The sequence below is a fragment of the Azolla caroliniana genome, unplaced genomic scaffold (assembly GCF_043228905.1).
Source record: "Azolla caroliniana isolate FFs.n. ecotype wild unplaced genomic scaffold, voAzoCaro1.0.p SCAF_3, whole genome shotgun sequence".
Lineage (NCBI taxonomy): Eukaryota > Viridiplantae > Streptophyta > Polypodiopsida > Salviniales > Salviniaceae > Azolla > Azolla caroliniana.
Window position 1 is genome coordinate 25,645,998 of NW_028230438.1, and position 20,877 is coordinate 25,666,874.

At 35.3% G+C, this 20,877-nt stretch overlaps 1 protein-coding gene across 1 annotated transcript; it reads right to left on the reverse strand.

The window, feature by feature from the left end:
- Positions 1-1,646: 1,646 nt before the first annotated feature.
- RIN2 (RPM1 interacting protein 2) lies at positions 1,647-10,919 on the reverse strand. The gene is made up of 12 exons (XM_087317383.1): positions 10,273-10,919; positions 7,381-7,458; positions 6,360-6,446; positions 5,930-6,051; positions 5,728-5,824; positions 5,545-5,650; positions 4,173-4,330; positions 3,948-4,085; positions 3,768-3,835; positions 3,384-3,656; positions 2,841-3,198; positions 1,647-2,310 (listed from the first exon to the last, which is right to left on the reverse strand). Exons 1-12 carry the CDS (start codon positions 10,495-10,497, stop codon positions 2,260-2,262), a joined length of 1,761 nt encoding a protein of 586 aa, XP_087173509.1. The 5' UTR covers positions 10,498-10,919; the 3' UTR covers positions 1,647-2,259.
- Positions 10,920-20,877: the final 9,958 nt, after the last annotated feature.

Below are 20,877 nucleotides of genomic sequence, written 5' to 3' on the forward strand. Positions count from 1 at the left end.
GCAAATCAGGAAGTGGTTCTGTATATGCCTTCCATGTCAACAAGATTTCGTTTTTATGATCATCCGCCTCTCATCTTATCAGTTAGTTACATTAATCCTGAAAACGGAAAATCAGGAAGTGGTTCTGTTTATGCCTTCCATGTCAACAAGATTTCGTTTATATGATCATTCGCCTCTCATCTTATCAATCAGTTTTGTTTGGAACTTTCGGAATTTGTTCGCCAATGATCAGTACTCATTAAAACTTAAAGGCACTGTTCCATCATACACAAACCATCCATCCAAAGAGTGTTTTACCAAACTATCGCACATGACACAATTTTTTGTAATAATTGCTCGTTTTTTACCATAATACTTCAAGCTCACCTCCAATAGCACTGAATATTGTTAGGGGGCATGTACAGAAAATATTTGCTTAACGGCATTAACAATCTAATAGTAATGACAAGCAGTGGTGGTCACAAAAACAAGAGTTACATATCCTCTTGAGTGTCAAAATCTTTCTGTACTATCAGTTGGGTAATGTTCTCTTTTTTGTCCACCACTTCCACTGATTCAACTACCCCCCTATAAGCTGCAGCAAATACAAGAGCTCTAATTGAACACGTCCAAAATGAAGCAAGGCTCTACCAGACAAGAACGTAACATATTTTGAACAATCTCTCTTTTAACCGACCAAAAACAAAGAAAGAGAGTAGAGACTGTAACAGACATCTAAAGAACTTAACTAATGTTAACAATTAAATTATGAAACAAACAGCATAAAAAGCCTACTAGACAGCTAAACCCTACATGACAAAACATACGAAACAATGTGTGCTTCACTAGACAATTAAAACCTGATATTTAATCATGCAAAGAATACAAGAATTATGCAAGCCACACGTGCTGCAAAGGAATATAAATAGAAACGACGGTTGAATTGAGAAATATAAATATTTGCATGTATAAATACTACCGTTGGCTAACAATCCTCACTTATAATTACACAAAACCCACGATGCATTTTATGCTACAATGATGAGTGAGAAAACAAACTGGTCACTTTTTACTAGACATATATTTCTCATGGTAGTTTATGTATATACATGTGCGGAAATATATCATTCACCATGACTATCTTATGGGTAGATAACCCATTATTTTGATTTATGCACCATCAACAAGCAAGAAACACCACTCCCTCCCTATTCATAGAACATAGAACATCAAGGGAAACTCTTATTCCATCCGTAAAACCCATTTACTGTGACTACACTTAGACACACTGTCTCACATTATATCATATTCTCAAGTTCTAAGCACAAGAACACTGCTAGGATTAAAGCCAAATCTATTTATTGAATTCTATTGTTATTTACTGTTTAGCAAAACGCCTATTTATTATTGGGGTTTGATTATGTTTTCTGCTCATACATGATATGCTACAAAAAAGACAACTAATGTGCATTTCTCACGTTTAAACCAGCCCTCACATCTTCCAAGGAAAAACAAGTTCACAAAACAATGCATGCTATTTGTTATCCATACTAGTTGTAACCACTCAAAACAATATCAATTTAATTTGAAACTGTATTAACTAAACTTCAACTGTAATACCAGTGTGTACACTCTTAAACAGTTAAAACCAGTATCATAAAGGGCTCTTAAAAAATGCGGTATTTATTCCAAGAAGTTATTATTCTGCAATTACATCAGATCATCAAGAAATATTGATATGACATATCCAAATAATCATCAGTTTCAGTTCAAGTTTGGTTTATACACAACCCACAGAACTTCATATTTTCTCCAGACTTCTTTTTTCTTTTTTGATTGTGTTGCACAAGTGAAAAGACCTCTCTGTACAAGTTTTTCACTCATAAAAATAGAACAATTAAGAGCCTTACATTTCATCAATTTGCATAATTGAGACCATTTACAGGATATAGAGAGAATGTACACCTGTACAGAATGTCTCATTTCAGTTGAACGATTGATATGATTGGTCACTCCCTAGCACGCATTTCTATCTGGGGAAAGCTGTAGTAGAGTCTTGGAAGACTGTCTTTCTCTCTCAACTCTATATTTATGTATGTATGCACTTTCTATAACATACTGCGACTTCCATCATTGTGAAAACAATTGTAGGTCATGTATGCATTGAAACGTTTATAAGGTGCATTCAGCTTGAGATGCCATTCGAATGAAGCAAAAAACACTCACTGGAATCTTGAGCCAGACTTTATAATCCACAACTAACAAGCTTGACGAACAGTTCTATAGAAGATTGTTGACCGTTGTTGTAACCGAATTTGTCCTTAGTAAGTCCTGTGCGTCAAAAGGACCATTAGGTACTCTGATCAAAACATGTATAAAACATCCCGATCTTGATGAATGTAATTCAAACAATCACCCCAACAGAATCCTATGCATATTCAATCTATCTACTAAAAGAAACGAATCAGAACATTGATGCAACTCTTCACATTGTATGGATACGCATAATCACAATATTCTAAAATATACATGCCTTGTCCCTTGACCCAAACGCCCTTCTAAATACCTTGGCTAACCAAACTTTCCACCAATTTTTCATCTGAAATCCTAGGTCTCTAGGTTTACTATACACTAAATGTCCTGATCTTTTGCTCAATGGCTATCTAAGCTACCTTAGTAGCTGACTAGTTTTCTAATTATATTTTATCTCAAACCTACAGAACTGAAGAACTCAAGTGAAATAGACCTCGACAACAGAGGCAGCCTAGCAACAATACGAGATTGGCACCCAATTAAATTTATATTCCTGTTCTTTCATAAAGACTGTATGTCATTGCTTCATCAAGAATCAAAACACATACCTGAAGAATTATCTCCTCGGGTGTATCTGGTAGAACTTCCCTTACAGTGTTGACCATGGCACGCATTTGAAAGTTAACTTGAAGGCCTTGCCGCACATTCTGATAGGGAGATTCGGCAATATCTTGAACGTGTTCATCAACGGAAGAGGATACTTGAGTAATTCGATGTGGAAAAGGCCACCAACTCCAACTTGCTTCACTGGAACCACTGTGAGAGTGACCTCTTTGTTGTCCAGTAATCCGCTGCATTATGGTCTGCATTGGCCCAGCCTGCCTTGCTCCTGTAGACAAGGGGTCCTCTCTCAATGAGGTTCCCCGATGAAACGGATCTGTCCATCTAAATTGTCCTTCTGAATCACTGGACCAACAAAACAAGTAGTTTGGATTACAAACTCACAGAGTAGAAAGTAAAAGGATGACACTGTTTATGAATAGATGAGAGATTACACTCCACAGATTACAAAGGACATGCACGGGCTATACTATAGTATAAACCACATCTATTTCCATAAACAAATAAAAACCTATATAAAAAAAAACAACCTCCAATTATTGTGTTGGAGAGAAGTATTCCACTGTTGATCCATAAAAGGACGGATACCAGCATTAGATACACCTCTTTGGGAGATGTCGTCAAGTGTTTGCATATCTTCTGTTCCAGAACCTCCATCATCAGTAGGTGTCCTTATTGTCAGATTACCTCCATCATCTAACAGTTGCCTTCTTCGAGAAGTTGACGAAGGACATGTCCTACCCATGAATAAAGGCCTCCGACAGGTCGGACAGGAATATGCTTCAGCAAGGCCTTGGTCAAGCCTTCAAAACAAAACCCATAAATTATTTGGAAAGCCTGACTATGAATTTCTAATCTCGAAAATGTTATGCAACTCTTAAATTTGACAACTATAGCTAACATAAAATGGTTACCAGGATCTTAAACATGGTAGGTGGAATAAATGTGTACATGGAAGTTGTTTTGCTCGTGCCATTGGCTCCTGTAATACAAACAGAAAACCATTATCCAAAAGAATCCAAAAACCAAATATTTTTCTTTCAGTAATCCAGCCAATTATTTAACAGCCAAAAGCAAGTAGAAGATGAACTTGCCTTACAGATAGCACAATCATCATCATATGCAAGGAGCTCTTCCTCCGTTGCATCAGGGAGAGCACCTTGCAATGTACTCAATGCAGCTCTAATCCGCAAAAAGCCTTTGATTCGTTTCAGAATTGCACTGAGGATTGTCTACAAGAGAGTTAACAACTTTCACCTTAGAGCAATTTAGAATCAGATATTCAAATGTTAGCTGAAGTTCATGAACATAATACATACACGTAAATTCAGGAAAAGGACACCGTCTACAACTTTGAAAGCCAAACCCCGCAGCCACCATATATGCAGGCAATGGCCTAAGGAAAGCAGCAAACTTACAACATCCATTATAAAGCTACAATTTTGTACCATCATGCCCCTCCATTCCCAGGCAGCAGCTGCAAATTCAGAGAGAAGTATAAAAATTATAGATAGTAGACAAAATAAAATGGTGTATTCGAAAATGCAATTCTGAACAGCTAGAAATGCTCGTCCCAATATTCTATGGCAATGCCCAAAGCTAAAACTCTAATCCAAACCATTGCTCAGCATCGTACCTGAAATTACAAATGCTAAGGAATAAAACAAGACAACAGTTTCCTAAGCATCTGATCAGTATTTCGAGATCCATTTCAGTACAGGTTTGTTTTTCTTCTGAGTTATATCTATAAAGGTGATACTTGGCAGAATATACAATACTCGCCTAATTCAAACAGATATCTTTGGATGTAGGAGCTCAAAAGGTTCAGCATTAGAACAAATAGAGAGTCATTTCTGCTGATGAGGCTGATTTGCTCCCTTTTGTTCTATGGCAAGTGGGAACACCTTAGAAGCATTACATGCAGGCTTTCTTGAGGGAAACATCTGTCAGATGTTTGAACTGTGTTTTAATTGCACTGGGTTTGTTTAGATGTAGCTGGTCAACAATATGTATCAGTTATTATGTGATTATGGTGCCCTATGTATCACCTTACAAAACAATAATTGAAGTAGATAAAGGGCCATTGCTTAATATACAGAATCAACAGTTCCTTTAGCCATCCAAGTACAGTTATTATGTTATAGTCCTGAACCTCAACAACAGATGCAAGTGTAGCGTGAAGATTATTCCAGAGTCTTCCAATGTATACAAGCTTATTTGTTTCCAATTCCGAAAGAGATTTGCTGTTTTCTTCCAGATATTAACCAATACTTTGTAAGTTCTGATGTTCTGTAGCTGGTAAGCAACTACAGTCAAGAGATGGGAATACAAAACGCAAGTCTAGCAGCTCTAGTAAATGGCATAAAGTCATGTGATAATAGCTATACCAGTTAACCACAAATCAAAAGAGGAGAAATAAAATTTGCGTCATGTTTGACTACAAGAGCTCAAGATAAGCTTCACATTTCACTGTAACACATATTATCAGGTATGCAGCTGTTGCTTACATCTGAGGGGGCATCTTTGTTGATTTAGTTATTGATAAAAAGACAGTCTCATCTGATAAGGAACAAATATTATAAAATATTTTTATTGTTGACTTTAAACAAAACCAATGTTACCACTATATGTTCAGATCAAGTTTCCAGAACTAAAAGCTGAATGTAAGGTGAAAACCCATAAAACACTTGCCTGCTGCAGACCTCTGTGATGGTTGTGGGTATGCACATTCTGATGCCATATCCCTGGTTTGACGATACCAAGTATCCTGAAGTTGCATTCCATGTACCAACACAGCCTAATCCATTCAAAGAGGGTTTCTGAGTGATTCATAATATACAACATGTTTAACAATCATATAAGAAAGGAAGCAACCTGAAGTGTATCAAACACAATGCTGAAGGGCTCAAATAATAGTAACAGTAGAGTATTGATACCAGAGCTTTTAAATATATAGATGCAGAGTTGAATCCTGAAGCATGAGTGCCAAATTATTTCAATGTCTCCTCTAGCATCAATGTATAAAACATATGGATGAATGTTGATGCACATTAGGTAGTGAAACAAGAGGATTTACCAGAATAAGTCAGCAAATAATACAAGAACCAATACTGCAAAAACACGGCCATGCTCAAACAGAGTGGCTGTAGGAGACGCATTTAATCTCTCTAATCGGTCCTTTGCTAACCCCTGGAACACCTGGTTCAATGAACAAAGCAATGGAAGACATTTCGTTAAGGGAAGACAACCAAATGAACAATGTGAAGCACAATATTCTGATAAACAAAATTAAAAAGGCAAATGACTCATGTGAAGTTTCACAGGTTCTCTAAATTGAAGAACCACTATATAGTTTCTAAAAGATTTATCACTTTCAAAAAACATTATACATCATGTGATAAACATGTGAGTCATAGATATACTGACAAAGTTGGTAAGTTAGCTTACCTTCAGAAAATATGGTACATAACACTCATTATAACAACATAGATGCATTCCTCATTTACCTTCAAAAATCCTAGAACTGCAAACCAAACAAGCCATAAAGCTATCTGCATTGTATCTGGTTGAGCCACCAATGCCAAAAAGAGACCCTGAAATTCAAAATGATCACCTTAACACTGTATAATCACTGGTTTATTTTTTACTTTTGCATGGCCTAAGATTTAGCAATGGTTTTTGTTTAAAACTTGCAAAATCTTCTCTGACAAGAGTATACATATATCAGAAACTTTATTGCATATCTATCTATACTTTATTTATCATGCTACAAACTTTACAAAAATGCTATACCGAGTAAAACAGAAAAGGAATTATTACTCTCACAGGAGAATCTCTCATGGTAACAAGGTTCAATCAAATTTATTGTGGAGGTTAAAGGTACAGTTATTTTATAAGGAGATGGAGACAATTAACAAAATATCTTTACTTCATGAGATATAAAAAGCCAAGACGTAGCCTAGAATGATAATGATAATCATGCAATGGTCACTAGAGGAAGTGACATAGAACAATGCAGAATAATCAGCCACTGACAACTTCTGGAAGTGACATGGAACAAGGCAGTCTCTCAAAAACCCAAGGGCCAAGAGTGTGTTTCCTACCTTGTATATGGTTAATCGTCTCTATTATCACCCATGATAGGATAGAATACTCACAAAATGCAATTGTAAAAATATTCAGAGTGCTAATGTCCTCCTGGACTAAGTTGATGAGAAGAAAAGAGAAAATAGTGACGAAAATTAGGAAAATATAATCCTCTTTTAGAGTGACAATCTCTACAATATTTTTACAACTTTGAATTAGCGTATGCAGCAAAAATAGCAAATGAGAGACATACTCCCAAACATATGTTCTAGCTAAATACTGGTCTTGACAGTGATGTTATTCCCAATAAAACTCCATTCACAATCATAGGAGAGATTCATTACACCTCGCTACCTTTTTATGCTAACACGATTGAAATCTCACTACTGAAAAATTAACATTTTTATGCCAGTATTTCAAATTGAAGCTCATCTGGCGTACTTTGAAGATCACATAGTTTATCAGCCGCTCAACTAGCTTTTGGACTTCCATAATTGAAAGCGTCCCAAAAAATATTGCCTGCAAAACATTTCAGCTTTTGTTAGTTATCAGTACCTTTATTAGTGGATTCTAATTGAAATTTATGAGTCATCTAGGACCCATATGACATTTTAAGATAAGTTTTCCACTACTGCTAATAATTCAAACATACAATAATGCTACTAGAAAAGAAAACAGAACATTTGAAACTTTAATACTACAAAGAATTATTCATGTTATCTTGAAACATGAAGTGGGACACTAAATACAGAGAGGGGGAGGAATAGAGTGAAAAGAAAAATGTCTAATATTTCTTCACAGGTTGTTGGAAGAATCAGAATGAAATGCATTTAACTGCAATCCATCATGGCTAGCACTTAAAACTTTCAATATTTATACTCCTAAGATATCAACAGACATGATAAACTTGATATTTGTTCCTAGATGAGAGATTTTGGAAATATTAATCTTGACAACTATAGCAAGTGTAATGAAAAAATTATTTTTCTCACTCTAAGTCAAAAAACAATATGACTGCGCAGCAAGAACATAATAAAAAACATTTCTAGATCAGAAGAAAAACTAAAGAAATAGAAAATAGAGGGCAGTTCTTAAAGAGTATAAAATCTAAATAAATGAGCACCTGTGAAGGACATCTACTAGAAATGAGTCCATAATTCAAATAAATAGGAATTCTTTAATTCCAATATCGAACCTTATTCAGTAATTCAATTGAAGTTCAAGATGTCAAATAATAATATCAGATTATAAACGTTAAAGCATAATGTGTGTCAATGTTGTGTTTCGGCTTCATGGTTCAGTGAGAGGTGATAAAGCACATGAGATATATATCCAGTTGCCCATCAGTATAGAATACTATGAACCGCTTTATGCATTGCATGGACATATGCTAGAACATACTTTATGGACGTCCCACTAATCTTCATGAAATAAGTTTTAATCCCCGTATGATAATCAGTACCTAGATCTTCATTTATTCTAAATCCCATACTTGAAAATATAGAAGCTGAATGATAGAACACAGTATGAATTGATCAAATCATATTTAAGCTATGCAACACAAAACTAAATTTGCAGAAGACACATAAAAACGGCACCTTTTTCATAGTTGCACTAGATCTGCATTTAAGTGAACGTGATGCACTAGTCTTCATAAGTTAGATTTATTAGGAGATACACTAGGCTGCACTAGATACATTTCTTCTATTCCACTCCATTCAATCATCTTTATACATCTAGTGAAATCAAATCAGTACACGAAGCAGTTCATGTACATAATCACCATCTGTTAATGCTCAATCATTACGTTGAAGCGTCTGCACAAGGTCATCTGTACATCTATAATTGCTGGAGTTCCCCAGATTACCTGGAAAATCCTCCACAGAGTCATTACCAGTTAATTTTTCTCTTTGTTAATGGCCGAAATTGCCTGAAAAGAAATGTCGCAAAAGTAATTACATTCCCTAAGCCGTTTCTTAGATTAGCTGGATAATCTCAACAGAATCATAATTAGTTTCGTTTCTTTTCTCTTCAATTAGTAAGTGACTTTGCAGAAAAAGACAGCATTCAACAAAAGTATTACTTGCTCTTAGCTATTTGTTATGTCCTCAGGAGAATCCTCCATAAAAACAGAATTAGTGAGTGAGGTTGCCTTGAAATACAACATTATTGCTAAAATAAGTATGTTCCCAAATCAAAATCGTGGAAATTTTGATAACATCATCCACAACATCATAATCGGTTACATTTTCCCTTAATATTTAACAGGCAAGGTTTCCTGGAAAAAAAATGTTATCTTAAAGAGATTATAATCTCCCAAATCTGTAAAAATATGGAGAAGAAAATCGAGAAGCTTTTAAGATTATCTGCAGAACCCTCCAGGGAATTATAAGCAGTGAGTGAGTGAAGTTTCACAAGCCATAAATAACGTGGTAAAGAAAACCAAGCAGTTAATTAGATTATCTGGAAAGCCCTCCACAAAATCATAATCAGATTCTGTTTTTCTCTTCAAACAGTGATGAATGAAGTTGCCTGATCAGTTGAATATACCACACAAAGGTATCACTTTCCTTCAAACATAAAGATGGTTTCAGTTTAAGTTCTCTCTGTCAATTAGAGAGTGAAGTTGACTAATTAAATACTGATGATGCATGACTAGTCAAACACAATACAAAAAAAGAAAACAATTTCCCTGAGCCATAATACATGGAAAGAAACAACAGTAAAAATCACAAATTTCCGTAAGCCACAAAAAGAGGCTATTAGATTATTTGGAGAATCCTCCACAAACGGATTAGTCTTCTCAATAAATTGTCTGAAATAGGAAAATCGGAATCAATTTCGCTAAGATATAAATATATGGAAAAACAAAGAAAAGAAAAAGAACCTATACTTCATAAGCACAAGATCTACAGAGAAGTCTGTGAAACAAAAAGATGCTGCTATAGAGATAGAATTACAACAAAGAACATGAAATTGCCTTCATTATAGGACTGCTACAAACCCAAGAGACGATTAAAAACGTGTTTGTAGTGAGACTTGAAAGAACATTAAAATTAAATTTACGATAAAAAAAGCACAAGTACTTACGTTTGTGATAAGTGTGGCAAGAAATATCATGACATCAACGAGAGAAAACGAGGCAAATTTTATAGAGATGAACTAACAGGAAGGAAAGAACAACAAGTAGAAAAACTTGCCTCTGGGATGATACGAACAAGATATACGCCATGACAGGAAATGAAAAACAATAGACAAACTAACAAAAACAAGATCCTAGTGCTATGCAATTGTACGAATACAACTTGAGCAGAAGGGAATACGAGAACTTGCCTTTGTGATGAGACTAGCAAGGATGAAGAAGTTGAGAATGATGTTAAGCATGACCACGGTGTTGAGGGAGGATTGAAAGAGATGTCTGAAGAGACCAGAAGCAGCTACCACTTCTTCTGATAAAGAATGATAAGGTTTGGGAAAGGAAGATTTGATCCTCCATGCCAAACTACACACACTCGCAGCAGTGTAGGCGGCAATGAAAGGACCATAGCTTCTTCCCATTGCTCTTTGTATATTTCCTTTATTTCTAAGTATTTCTTTTTGTTTTATTTCTTTGTTTCTCTCTTTGTTTATTTGTATTTCTCTGTCATTTAAGAAGGAACCTTAATTCTCTAAGAGACGATTATTAGGTCTCTCTGTCTTCTAATTGTATATCTCTAGCTTCTTGTCATTGCTTTCTTTCTCTATGTTTCTTTCACTGCCAGAACAGAGGCAAACCTTTGTTTTCTATCAGAGATGATGATGAATAAAAAGAAGAAGAAGACGAATGCGTATCTCTCCTGATCAAGCTCGCAGCAACAACATTTCTCGCTTTATCCAAATTCCTCTCTTTATATTTGCCGTTATATCAGAATCAACCTTGACGCTTCAAAGCCTCTCTCTCACGATCTTTTTTCTGTCTGTCTCTCTCTCTCTCTCGTGATCAAGCTTGAGAAACAAGTCTGTCTTTGTCTCTCGTTTTCTGTATGCCTGTCTCTCTCTCTCTGTCAGATGGAAACCCACATCGACCTCCAATTAAACAAATCTTCTCTCAGATGAAGAAGGAGTACAAGCAAGGGGGTAGAAGAAGAAATTTCTCTGTCAGTCTGTCTATCTTTATGTTTTTTTTTTTTTTCCTTTGTCTTGTCAGATCGAGAAAGGATCTTCGGGATACATTGAAGTCTTATCTCAGAAGAAGAGTCAGAAGAAGAAATGGAGGGAGGTAGAAGAAGGCAACTCTGTGTGTGTGTGTGTGTGTGTGTGTGTGTGTGTGTGTGTGTGTGTGTGTGTGTGTCTTTTTATGTTTGTCTGTGTTTATGGTGTTGTCTTACTGTATCAGATCGGGGGGATCGACCCCATAGCTGCTCTGCTCTCTCAGAAATGGATATCGATGATGAAGAAGAAGAAGAAGAAGAAGATGAAGAAGAAGATGAATTCTCTCTCTCTCTCTCTCTCTCTCTCTCTCTCTCTCTCTCTCTCTCGTCGGCGACTCGCCAAGAAGAGAAAGTGAAGGTCTCCCAATATATATTTTTTATTTTTATTTTTATTTTTATTTGTTTATATATGTTAAATTTTTATTTGTTTTATTTATTTTATTTATTTATTTTATTTATTTATTTTATTTTATTTATTTTATTTATTTTATTTATTTTATTTATTTTATTTATTTTATTTATTTTATTTATTTTATTTATTTGTTTGTTTTATTGCTCTGTGTGTGTGTGTGTGTGTGTATGTACGTGCGCGCGCGCGCATTATGCATATTAATTAATTTCCAGGACTCATATTTTCTGTATTTTCTTACAGCTAAAGAAATGTATACATATAATGCATGTATATTACGTACATACATTACATATCGGATGGAAAACATTCTTTTCCATACGAATTAAAACGAATGCGTATGTTATCAACACATTCTTATGTTTTTGTTTTTCTTACACTTTTTTACCTTAAAACATTTTTTTAATGAATACAAAAAGTATGGTATTTACCATACTTCGACTGTGTTTACCATACTCGAATGTTTGAGGCATTTTCGATTGCGAATGCTCGTATGGTACGTATGGTTCGTACTATGCAAGTTCATAATATACATATGTATGTATATGTATGTGGATAATTAATAATTAATATAATGATAAAAGGGCTTTCCCTTGCTAATAACACCTGCTGCATTTTAAACATTCCCTTTTATCTCTCACACATACACATCTATGTGTGTATACACACATACATCAGACACACAATTGTGAATGTATGCATGCATGTGATGTATGTATGTATGCATCGGTCATGCCCATGACTCTATGTCGTCGATCCTCTTGCATTCATAATACAGCATGTGTGGCCAGCCACATCCCACCAAATGTGCAATCCTTCTTTCCTAGTCTAGATCCTGAACACAATGAGAGAAAGAAAGATATATTAATGTTTTCTAAGGTCAAATTTGGCCCATGAACTTTGGTAGTACAAACATACATGTGTGCATTGTTGTTATGCCTAGTTAGATTTCAAAAAAAACTACATAATATGGCCCTACATTCATTCGCCTACTGGAACTTTAACACTAAGCATAAACATTATCCATTGTGATCAATCACCTCATTACATGCGTACAAGGCTTACTTCCCATTTCAACAATGGAGAGTTTGTTCTCATAAACAAAATCCAAAGAGAAATTAATGAATCCAAATTGAGCTTCTAATCTAATTACACAACAAAGTTATGACATTACAAGTGCAACTAGGAAATTAGACTTGTCATTATCTTGATTATAACTTTTGTACTTGCTAATTAAAAAGTGATTAATGCTTAAATAGTATAATTAGGGTTTGTCTTTGAATGAACAAAAATAGGATTTGTCTTTGAATGAACAAAAATGCATGTGGGTGGGTGGGTATGCCTTCTCCTCGGACATATATGCATTATGATCTATTTAATCATATTTGTAGTAATTTATGTAGATTCTAAAGCTTTTAAGGAACGTTATAATATGTACATATATCTAAGTATTATTTTAGTAAATCATTTGAGCATGATTTATTATTTAGGTGGAAATTGTATTTCTTGAACCAAACAAAAAAGCAAAAGAAAGGTTGTCCCCATTACTCTAAAAGGTGAAGTCTCTTGCCTACCAACCTACTAGTTTTAAACCTCAAAGTTAGGTGAAACCAAAAGGATGACTCAAAGAGTGCCAATGTACAAGATTGTCATCGTGAGAGAATGTGCTTAAAAAGTGCTTGAAGGTTAATAATGTATGGACAACATAAGCATGAAAAATGGGCATAGTGACTAGAGAGAAAGCTTGTGTGTGTGTGTGTGTGTGTGTGTGTGTGTGTGTGTGTGCATGCACGAAAGATGGGTTGGAAGGAGCTTTTATTACAAAGGAATGATGAGTAGCTCAAAATGGGTTAAGACATTGGGAGGTGTCTCCGTTGGATGATCCAGGAGTTTATCTCTTCAAGTAACAATGGGGAAGTTTTACAAACTTCATATTTTTTTTATGAACAACGATCCGTAGACCTAAGGGTTGAGACTCTACCAATGTCCTTGGCAAAGGCTACCATTTTGAATTTTGCCCCATCACTTTCATGTTCACTATGTAGAAACTTTGGGATTGTTATCTCCTAAGGAGCTTCAAATGTATTTTTTGGTAAGAAAACATATTCACCAATTGTGTTGGCCATTATATATTATAGTTTTGTAGGTCTAAAGATTTTTTTTTATCCTCTTTGACATTCCATTGTGATTAATACAATATTGTTTACGAAAAATAAAATACATATGATATATGTGTGTGCATTGCTTGCATCCGCAAATATTATACATGTTATTTTGCAAATGCTACATTTGTAAGGGAGACACCTCTCGAGAGTTGCTTATTATAAAACTATATATGGAGGCGACCTTTCACATGTTCATTGAGATATCATTGCAATTTCTATTAGAAAATTAGGTGGTATACATACATGTACAATTTTGGTATATTTTATTTTTGAAGGTTCTCAACCGATGACTATTTCACATTTGCAAGGATCAAGCAAGCAAGCTTGGATCATTGGTGTTTTGTTATGCGTGATTGTTTCTAACCTCTTATTGCTTTGTATGGAAAATATATTTAGAGTATGCCCCATTGCAAGGTGTAAATTTTGTCATGTGAAACAATTTCTTTGGTCTTTGTATATATTGACGAGTTTTTTTTAAACAAAAAATACGTTGGATTTCTGAACGATAATGACATAACTTTTTGGCCTTGTTCACGAGATTGAGAACTAATCTAGTACATTTAAATTATATTGTTTAGGATTTTAGTAATAACAACAATTCTTCCGTTGTCACATATCAGGACAATGTTTTCTTTCTTAATCACATTGCATGGCATTTCAATGTATCCTCTAGCCATGTTGGATAACTCAACTAGAAATCAAATGATGGTTGTTCCCCCCTCCCATTAGTTAAAAGAGGGGAGTGAACGAGATGTCATGTGAGATATTGAATGCATGTGATGTGTATGAAAGGTTGGCTAGAGACACATGCGAAAGTGTAAGATAAATAAGCGAGATCACTGGTGAATGATAGGATAGTTTAGGCAAGGCCTACCCGACAAAGGGATCGAAGTTGTGTATATTTTAACCAATGGAGTATATTATTTTTTGGAAAAAAAAAATCAAACAATTTGCATACTTGAAAAGATTAAAAGTAAGCAATGACATTTGAATTTGGTGACTTGGTTCATGCATATGCATCCATGCCTATGATCAATGCAATCACTACTTACAATTTATATTCTTAAATCATTGTAGTTCATTGCCTCGACAAGGGATCATCTATAAAATTCGTGTACCATATCCTTTTAACAGTTTGGCAATCTAAATGCTAATGAAAAAGGGAACACTCCATTATGCGTCGAGTGCATGAGGGACAATATATATATATAGATATATATACACACACACACAACATATATTTGTGTATTGGCTCAAAAATCAACTTCAATGCACGTGTTAGTTGCTTTGCACAACATTATTTCGACAAAAACATATTGGGAATTGGACAATGTTGATGAGGAGTGACATTGTTGACCACAATATTATTGAATTCAACTTGATTGATTGGAAAAATGGACAAAATCTTTTGTTATGATGGACCAATATTCACAATAATTTTACGAGTCGTAAAGCTACTTAACAGGATATCGTTTTCCAATACTCATAAAGCAGAAGTAGAGCCGTCTTGTAAGATTTATTTTATTGCATGTATATACGGATACATAGTAGATGTACCCGTGTTGATGTTGGGAATCTTTCCCCAGATGCTAGAAAAGCCATGGTCTTCGTATCCATCACATTTGCTTATAGTATGGGATTCAACAACTTATTTTGAATGTTACTCTATTGCATTTGTTGTTTGATTAAGCTTGGCCAAAGAGAATGGTTGTAGTTGGCTTTGTCTTCCCAAAAATGTTTTGCGTTGTTGGGAGTTGAGTCGTGGGAACTACAATCTGTAATGTTATGTGACATATGCAATAGACACCGGCCATTGGAAATGGCAAGTCAATAGGTTTGTGGAAGAACTCATTGCCTTCTATTGAATATATTGCTCTAATGATGTCTAATGGGAATAGTGGTGAAACCTTATTAGAACATTTTTACTATCAAGGAAATGCACTCCGGCCACTTGTAGGAAGTGTGGACAAAAAAATGAGCCCCTTATGCATTCACTCTAGATTTGTCCACACACGATATTGTTGTTGTCGTGAGATATACACATCATCAATGGTTGCAAATTCAATATTCATATGAGAAGTTTTTCTAGTTAATTGACTTTTTACCATGAAAATGTGCTTATTCAAATATTCGTGCTTAAAATGTGTTTTTCAAATTCACTTTTCCTTACCCGACATTTTAAACAAGTCAAATAAGCGCATTACATCTAATGATGAAGCAATGTTATTGGTAGGTGAAATAATTAAGGCTGTACATTTGAATAGAAACACGAAAAATAATTTAATAACCCATGATATAGAATTGGTCAATGTGACATGCACCAACACAAAACATCAATGCATTTCAAGAAATAGGATTGCCTCACTTCACTCTACTCTAGTTGTTTGCGTTAATAAAAAATATCTCGCAAAGGTTGGATTATCAAGTGCAACAATGTAAAAAACGTTGCAATTAATTATAGGATGTAGTGAAATCATAACCCCTACACTATATATGTGAGTGAAAAAAAACATGTTTAAGGATTGTGGCAATTATATGACAATGGTTGCATGGATTAGATTGATTGTAACCATTGGATGATTGTTTCTCTAGACAACAAAAACATTTGACAAAGGGAACGTAAAGTAGTTCCATGAGTCATTATTTATAGATGTGGATTAATGCATGACAAATGTATCAAACTAAATCACTTTAAAGATGTGCATTTTTATTTATTTATTTTTCCAAAAAAAACTCCTTCCATTAGTTATAAAATTTTACAAATGAGACGATTATGTACAAATCCCTGTAGGGATGCAATAGTTCCATCTTATGTGGATGCCCACTGACTCAAGAAAGGGAGAGGACGACCATTGTTGAATGAAGGCTATTCGTTGTCTTTCAGCTCCATCGGAGCCGCCCTTGAGGCCATCATATTAGCTCTTTAGAGTGACTACAATCTCACTCCATATCTCTTGCAATAACTTTGTTTGATGTGCGGTTTGGTTGGAGAAGACCCGTCTACACCATTGTTTCCATAGAATCCAAAGAGTTATTGGGCTGACCAATTCCAACACAACTTGAGATTTGTCATTAAGAGGAGTTGAGTGGACATTACCGTTGGTGGAGAAAAAAACCTCTTGTGCTTTTATCACCAAAGTCATCCCCTCCTCCTGATGCTCGTATCTGCCAACTGGGGTCTGCCATGATAGCCAACATATATTTCCCCACTTGATTGAGCCTTGCACCTGGCATAATTGCAACAAGCAGCCAACGCCCTGCCATATTCGATGGGACATTGGGCAGTCCCACAAAGCGTGTCGTATTGAATCTATTGCATTTGGGCACTCTACACAATTAGGAGAGCTAAGGTTCCCACATTGCCATGCTCCCACCGGTAGGGACTTATGTATTAATAGCCATTAGAACGTGGTAATTCGCCTTGCGTGTTGTTGTTTCTAGATTTTCTGCCAAAACTTGGTGATGATTGTGGGAGGAACTTGAAATGTGTGCCAGACCTTCGCACCTGTCGGCTCTCAGGCGGTTTGAGCAGTTAGAATGTGGCGACCCAATCTAGTTATGAATTGGAAGAAAGGGATGGGTTTGCTTCCTTGCCCCGTGTAAGGATCACGCCATGTCCATTGCAAAGGGGGTCCCAACTGACCTTACGTAGCCATGTGTTTTCATGAGTACATATGTGCCAATCGGGTCGTACTTTGATCGGATCAAGATCTACAATCCATTTATGACCAGTATACGCGAGTACTTGAATTGCGTTATTCTATGTTGGTGTCTTAGTGTCTTGCAATTCAGAGCCTTCGATCCTGTCTGGTGTTCCCCTACCTCTCAGGATCAAAGATCCCTCCTCCTAGTGGCCTATCCATTTCTCCATTGTTGTCCTTTGAGTAACAGTTTCCCTAATCAGTAGAGCATTAATGATTTCCGATAAAGATGTGCATTTTGTTTTACTAAAATAAGCTTTTACAAATATGTTTTTGGAGGTAATTATATCAATACGAACATGATTGGCATGACAAGTTTCTCATCCTCAAAACAAGGGTTTACAAACAAATTTTCAAACCTAGGCTTCTCAAAGCAATAGATTCGTTTTCATCTCTACGTAGATAGGTTTCTCTAATACACAATAAAACTTAGGAGTATACTAGCTAAGGGCATTAGACTTTAGGTAGCCTTAATAAGTGATCGTGCACATGAATGTTCTATGTTCAAGCACATGTGTCAATTTCAATTTATTTCCTCTTCTCTTGGTGAATTCTCGAGACTCGCTACTTAACTCCAAACATTACATGTAAATGTTCTGTTTTTTCTCCCATTGTCCTATTCGACATCCAAGAAGGATATTGAAATCTATCTATCTATCTCTCTTAAAATCACTAAAAGTTGGTAACATATATGAATGGTGTGTATTCAAATGGCCATCAACCAATTCTATGACTTCATTGCCATGAGAAGAAACATTGCCTCAATTTTCGTGATTTTATCCTTCAAAATAAACAATACATCAATTCGTAAAAAGTAAGAGATTGCTATATTTTAGAAGCATCACAACATTTGTGCACCATTTATCACACAAGTACTACATATCGCAAACATGAAATGTGATGCAATGTCATCACAAAAACGATTGTTGTACCAAAATGTAGAGTTTAATAACATAATACTTACTAACAATTCATGCGAATTACATCAAATCATCCCCAAGTGACAACGGAACTATCTATGAGTTTGAGACTATGGGCACTTCATAAATTTATCTACCTCATGAGAGCATATATGTCAGCTTGTTGATGCTGCCCATGAGGAATATGGATTCAATCTAGCTTCTATGTAATGTATTTTAGTTTTTAACACATGAAGCACATGCGTCTTTGATTCAAAGCCTCGCCAATTACTTATAAGGTAGGTGGAAGGTGGAATACCACGCTTTTGGAATTCTACTCGTCGGTATGAAGCACAATGCATTTAATTTAAACAATTTAAGAATTACATGTTTAGCAGATCTGGTTGACAATAACACGTGATAAACCCCTCTAATGAGACAATAACAACAAGTAGAGGGTGTGTTTTTGGAATTTTCAGTCATTCACAACATTATCATTCGAAAAGTTGATAGGCGACATATAAACTCATTTGACACAAATCCACCAGGCTTGTGGACTTTAGAAAGAGTAATGACATATTTGGCAAAGTATGGGCATGCATGACGTGGAAATCAAACGGGATAGTTGCACCTTTTTCTTCACTCAACCCCATATGTTGCAAAATTAAGTGTAGCATATTTGGTGGATGTGATTGGTGATGTCTAATAAATGCCTCATGATGGAGTACAAGCATGAACAAATGATGCGCTTTTGAAGTTCTCACTTTATACATTCAATGACTTAGGATAATCGAGTAATAATTTGGTTGTTCCCCTTTGGCAGTTGGTGGATCAAATATAGTGGCAAAGATGTTGGAATAGTGCAAAAGTTGTAGTGTGTGCTGTCTAGAGATGCCCTATTTTAAGAAAAGATAGTGTAAGACACCTAACTTGGAAATCTCATTCAACCCCATGAAGCATACCTTAGCACTATACATAATGCAAAAATAAAAGAGGTAGATGTGATTGGTTACCTATAATAAAGACCCTATGAAGAGTATTGACACAAAGAATCAAACCATATAAATATATGTCTATGTGTGTTTACACTTTATACATTAATTGATGGAGGTCAAGCAAGAATGTAGATGGCCCCTCTTTGGGCAGGTATCAATATAAATACACCGGTTGGTGTGACAGTCTATCTGTAATATTTCTAGAAATTAATAACCACAACACATCATGTATCCATAAATGATGCCTAAAAAACAAAACTATGGTATGTGTATCATCCAAAGTCATAGTTTCGCACAATTTCAATTAAGAAATCCCTTCTAGGGTTGAGATTTGTATTTTTTGTAAAATAACTGGTAACATAATATTGTCATCGATGTTGGGTATGTGATACTTTGATTCACACACGATATGCCATGCATCGTTAATTGCAAATTCTTGACCTTTTTAATGCCCATTCCACATCCAAAACACTCTCTAGTGGATCCATGACCATAGAAATATATAAGTACTTTCCATGTTGAAATATAGGCTTTACAATTAGCTCGCAAAGCGGGCTTATTAAACGTTTCATAGCCTCTCTACAGAGACAATGCTAATGATATTATACTTTGTTTAACAATATGGAAGTATGTGTGGAGACAAATTGCGCTCGCCGTCATAACCAAAACAAGTTACTAAGAGTGATGCATTTATATAACTAATGTTAGAGGCTTTAAACATTCTCGTCTAACAAGTTACATTGTATATATTATCAACATATGAACATGACAATGTTGTGAACCTTGTGATAGAGAATTTGAGGGGTTATAGCTCAATGATAAAAAAATCTTCACATTTTTTGTTTGAGATCATGCACACATGTAGTTTAGTGTTGCAAGCATAGTTACGTATCACTTAACATAACCAAACCATCAACTGCCTTAAGGTCAAGGCAACTCGCTCAATTGCATATAATCAAATAAATCAACAATTCGCAAATCGACCACAATTAAAAGCTACTTGAGTTATGATTTATCAATTGTGTATTGTCTTTTGTAAGTGAAATGTTCATTAGAAACATCAATCAATGCTATGCAACATTCAAGTGATAAATACCGCAATCCCCATGACACTAATGTAATTCCATATTCCTAGGATCAATGTAGGTGTGTAAATATCAAACTTTGTAATTGAGCACATGTTCATGTTAAAGTAGCATGCTAGATCCAACATTTTCCAAAGCCAGTTATACATTACATATACGAGATGATAAGAGGCATCAAGGAAAATATCGTTTCAACTAATTTTGGCTCATTGTCTATTTCCAAGGTTCCATTACAATCGATTACTACTTGGGGGGAGTTCTCCATTTAATGTTAAAAGGGTATTGTTAGATATATTTGTTTGTTCTTTCGTACAAAAAGGAATGCCCCCGATAAAGGTTGATGCCTTGATAGTAAAAGCCTCGCCTTATAATCTACCAAATATTTTATTCTAGGCTTTGTTCAAGATCATCGCGTGAAAAAAACTACATGTTAATATCTTGAAAATAAAATGACTCCCCTTATACAATGCAAACAATTTCATGTCTCACTCACA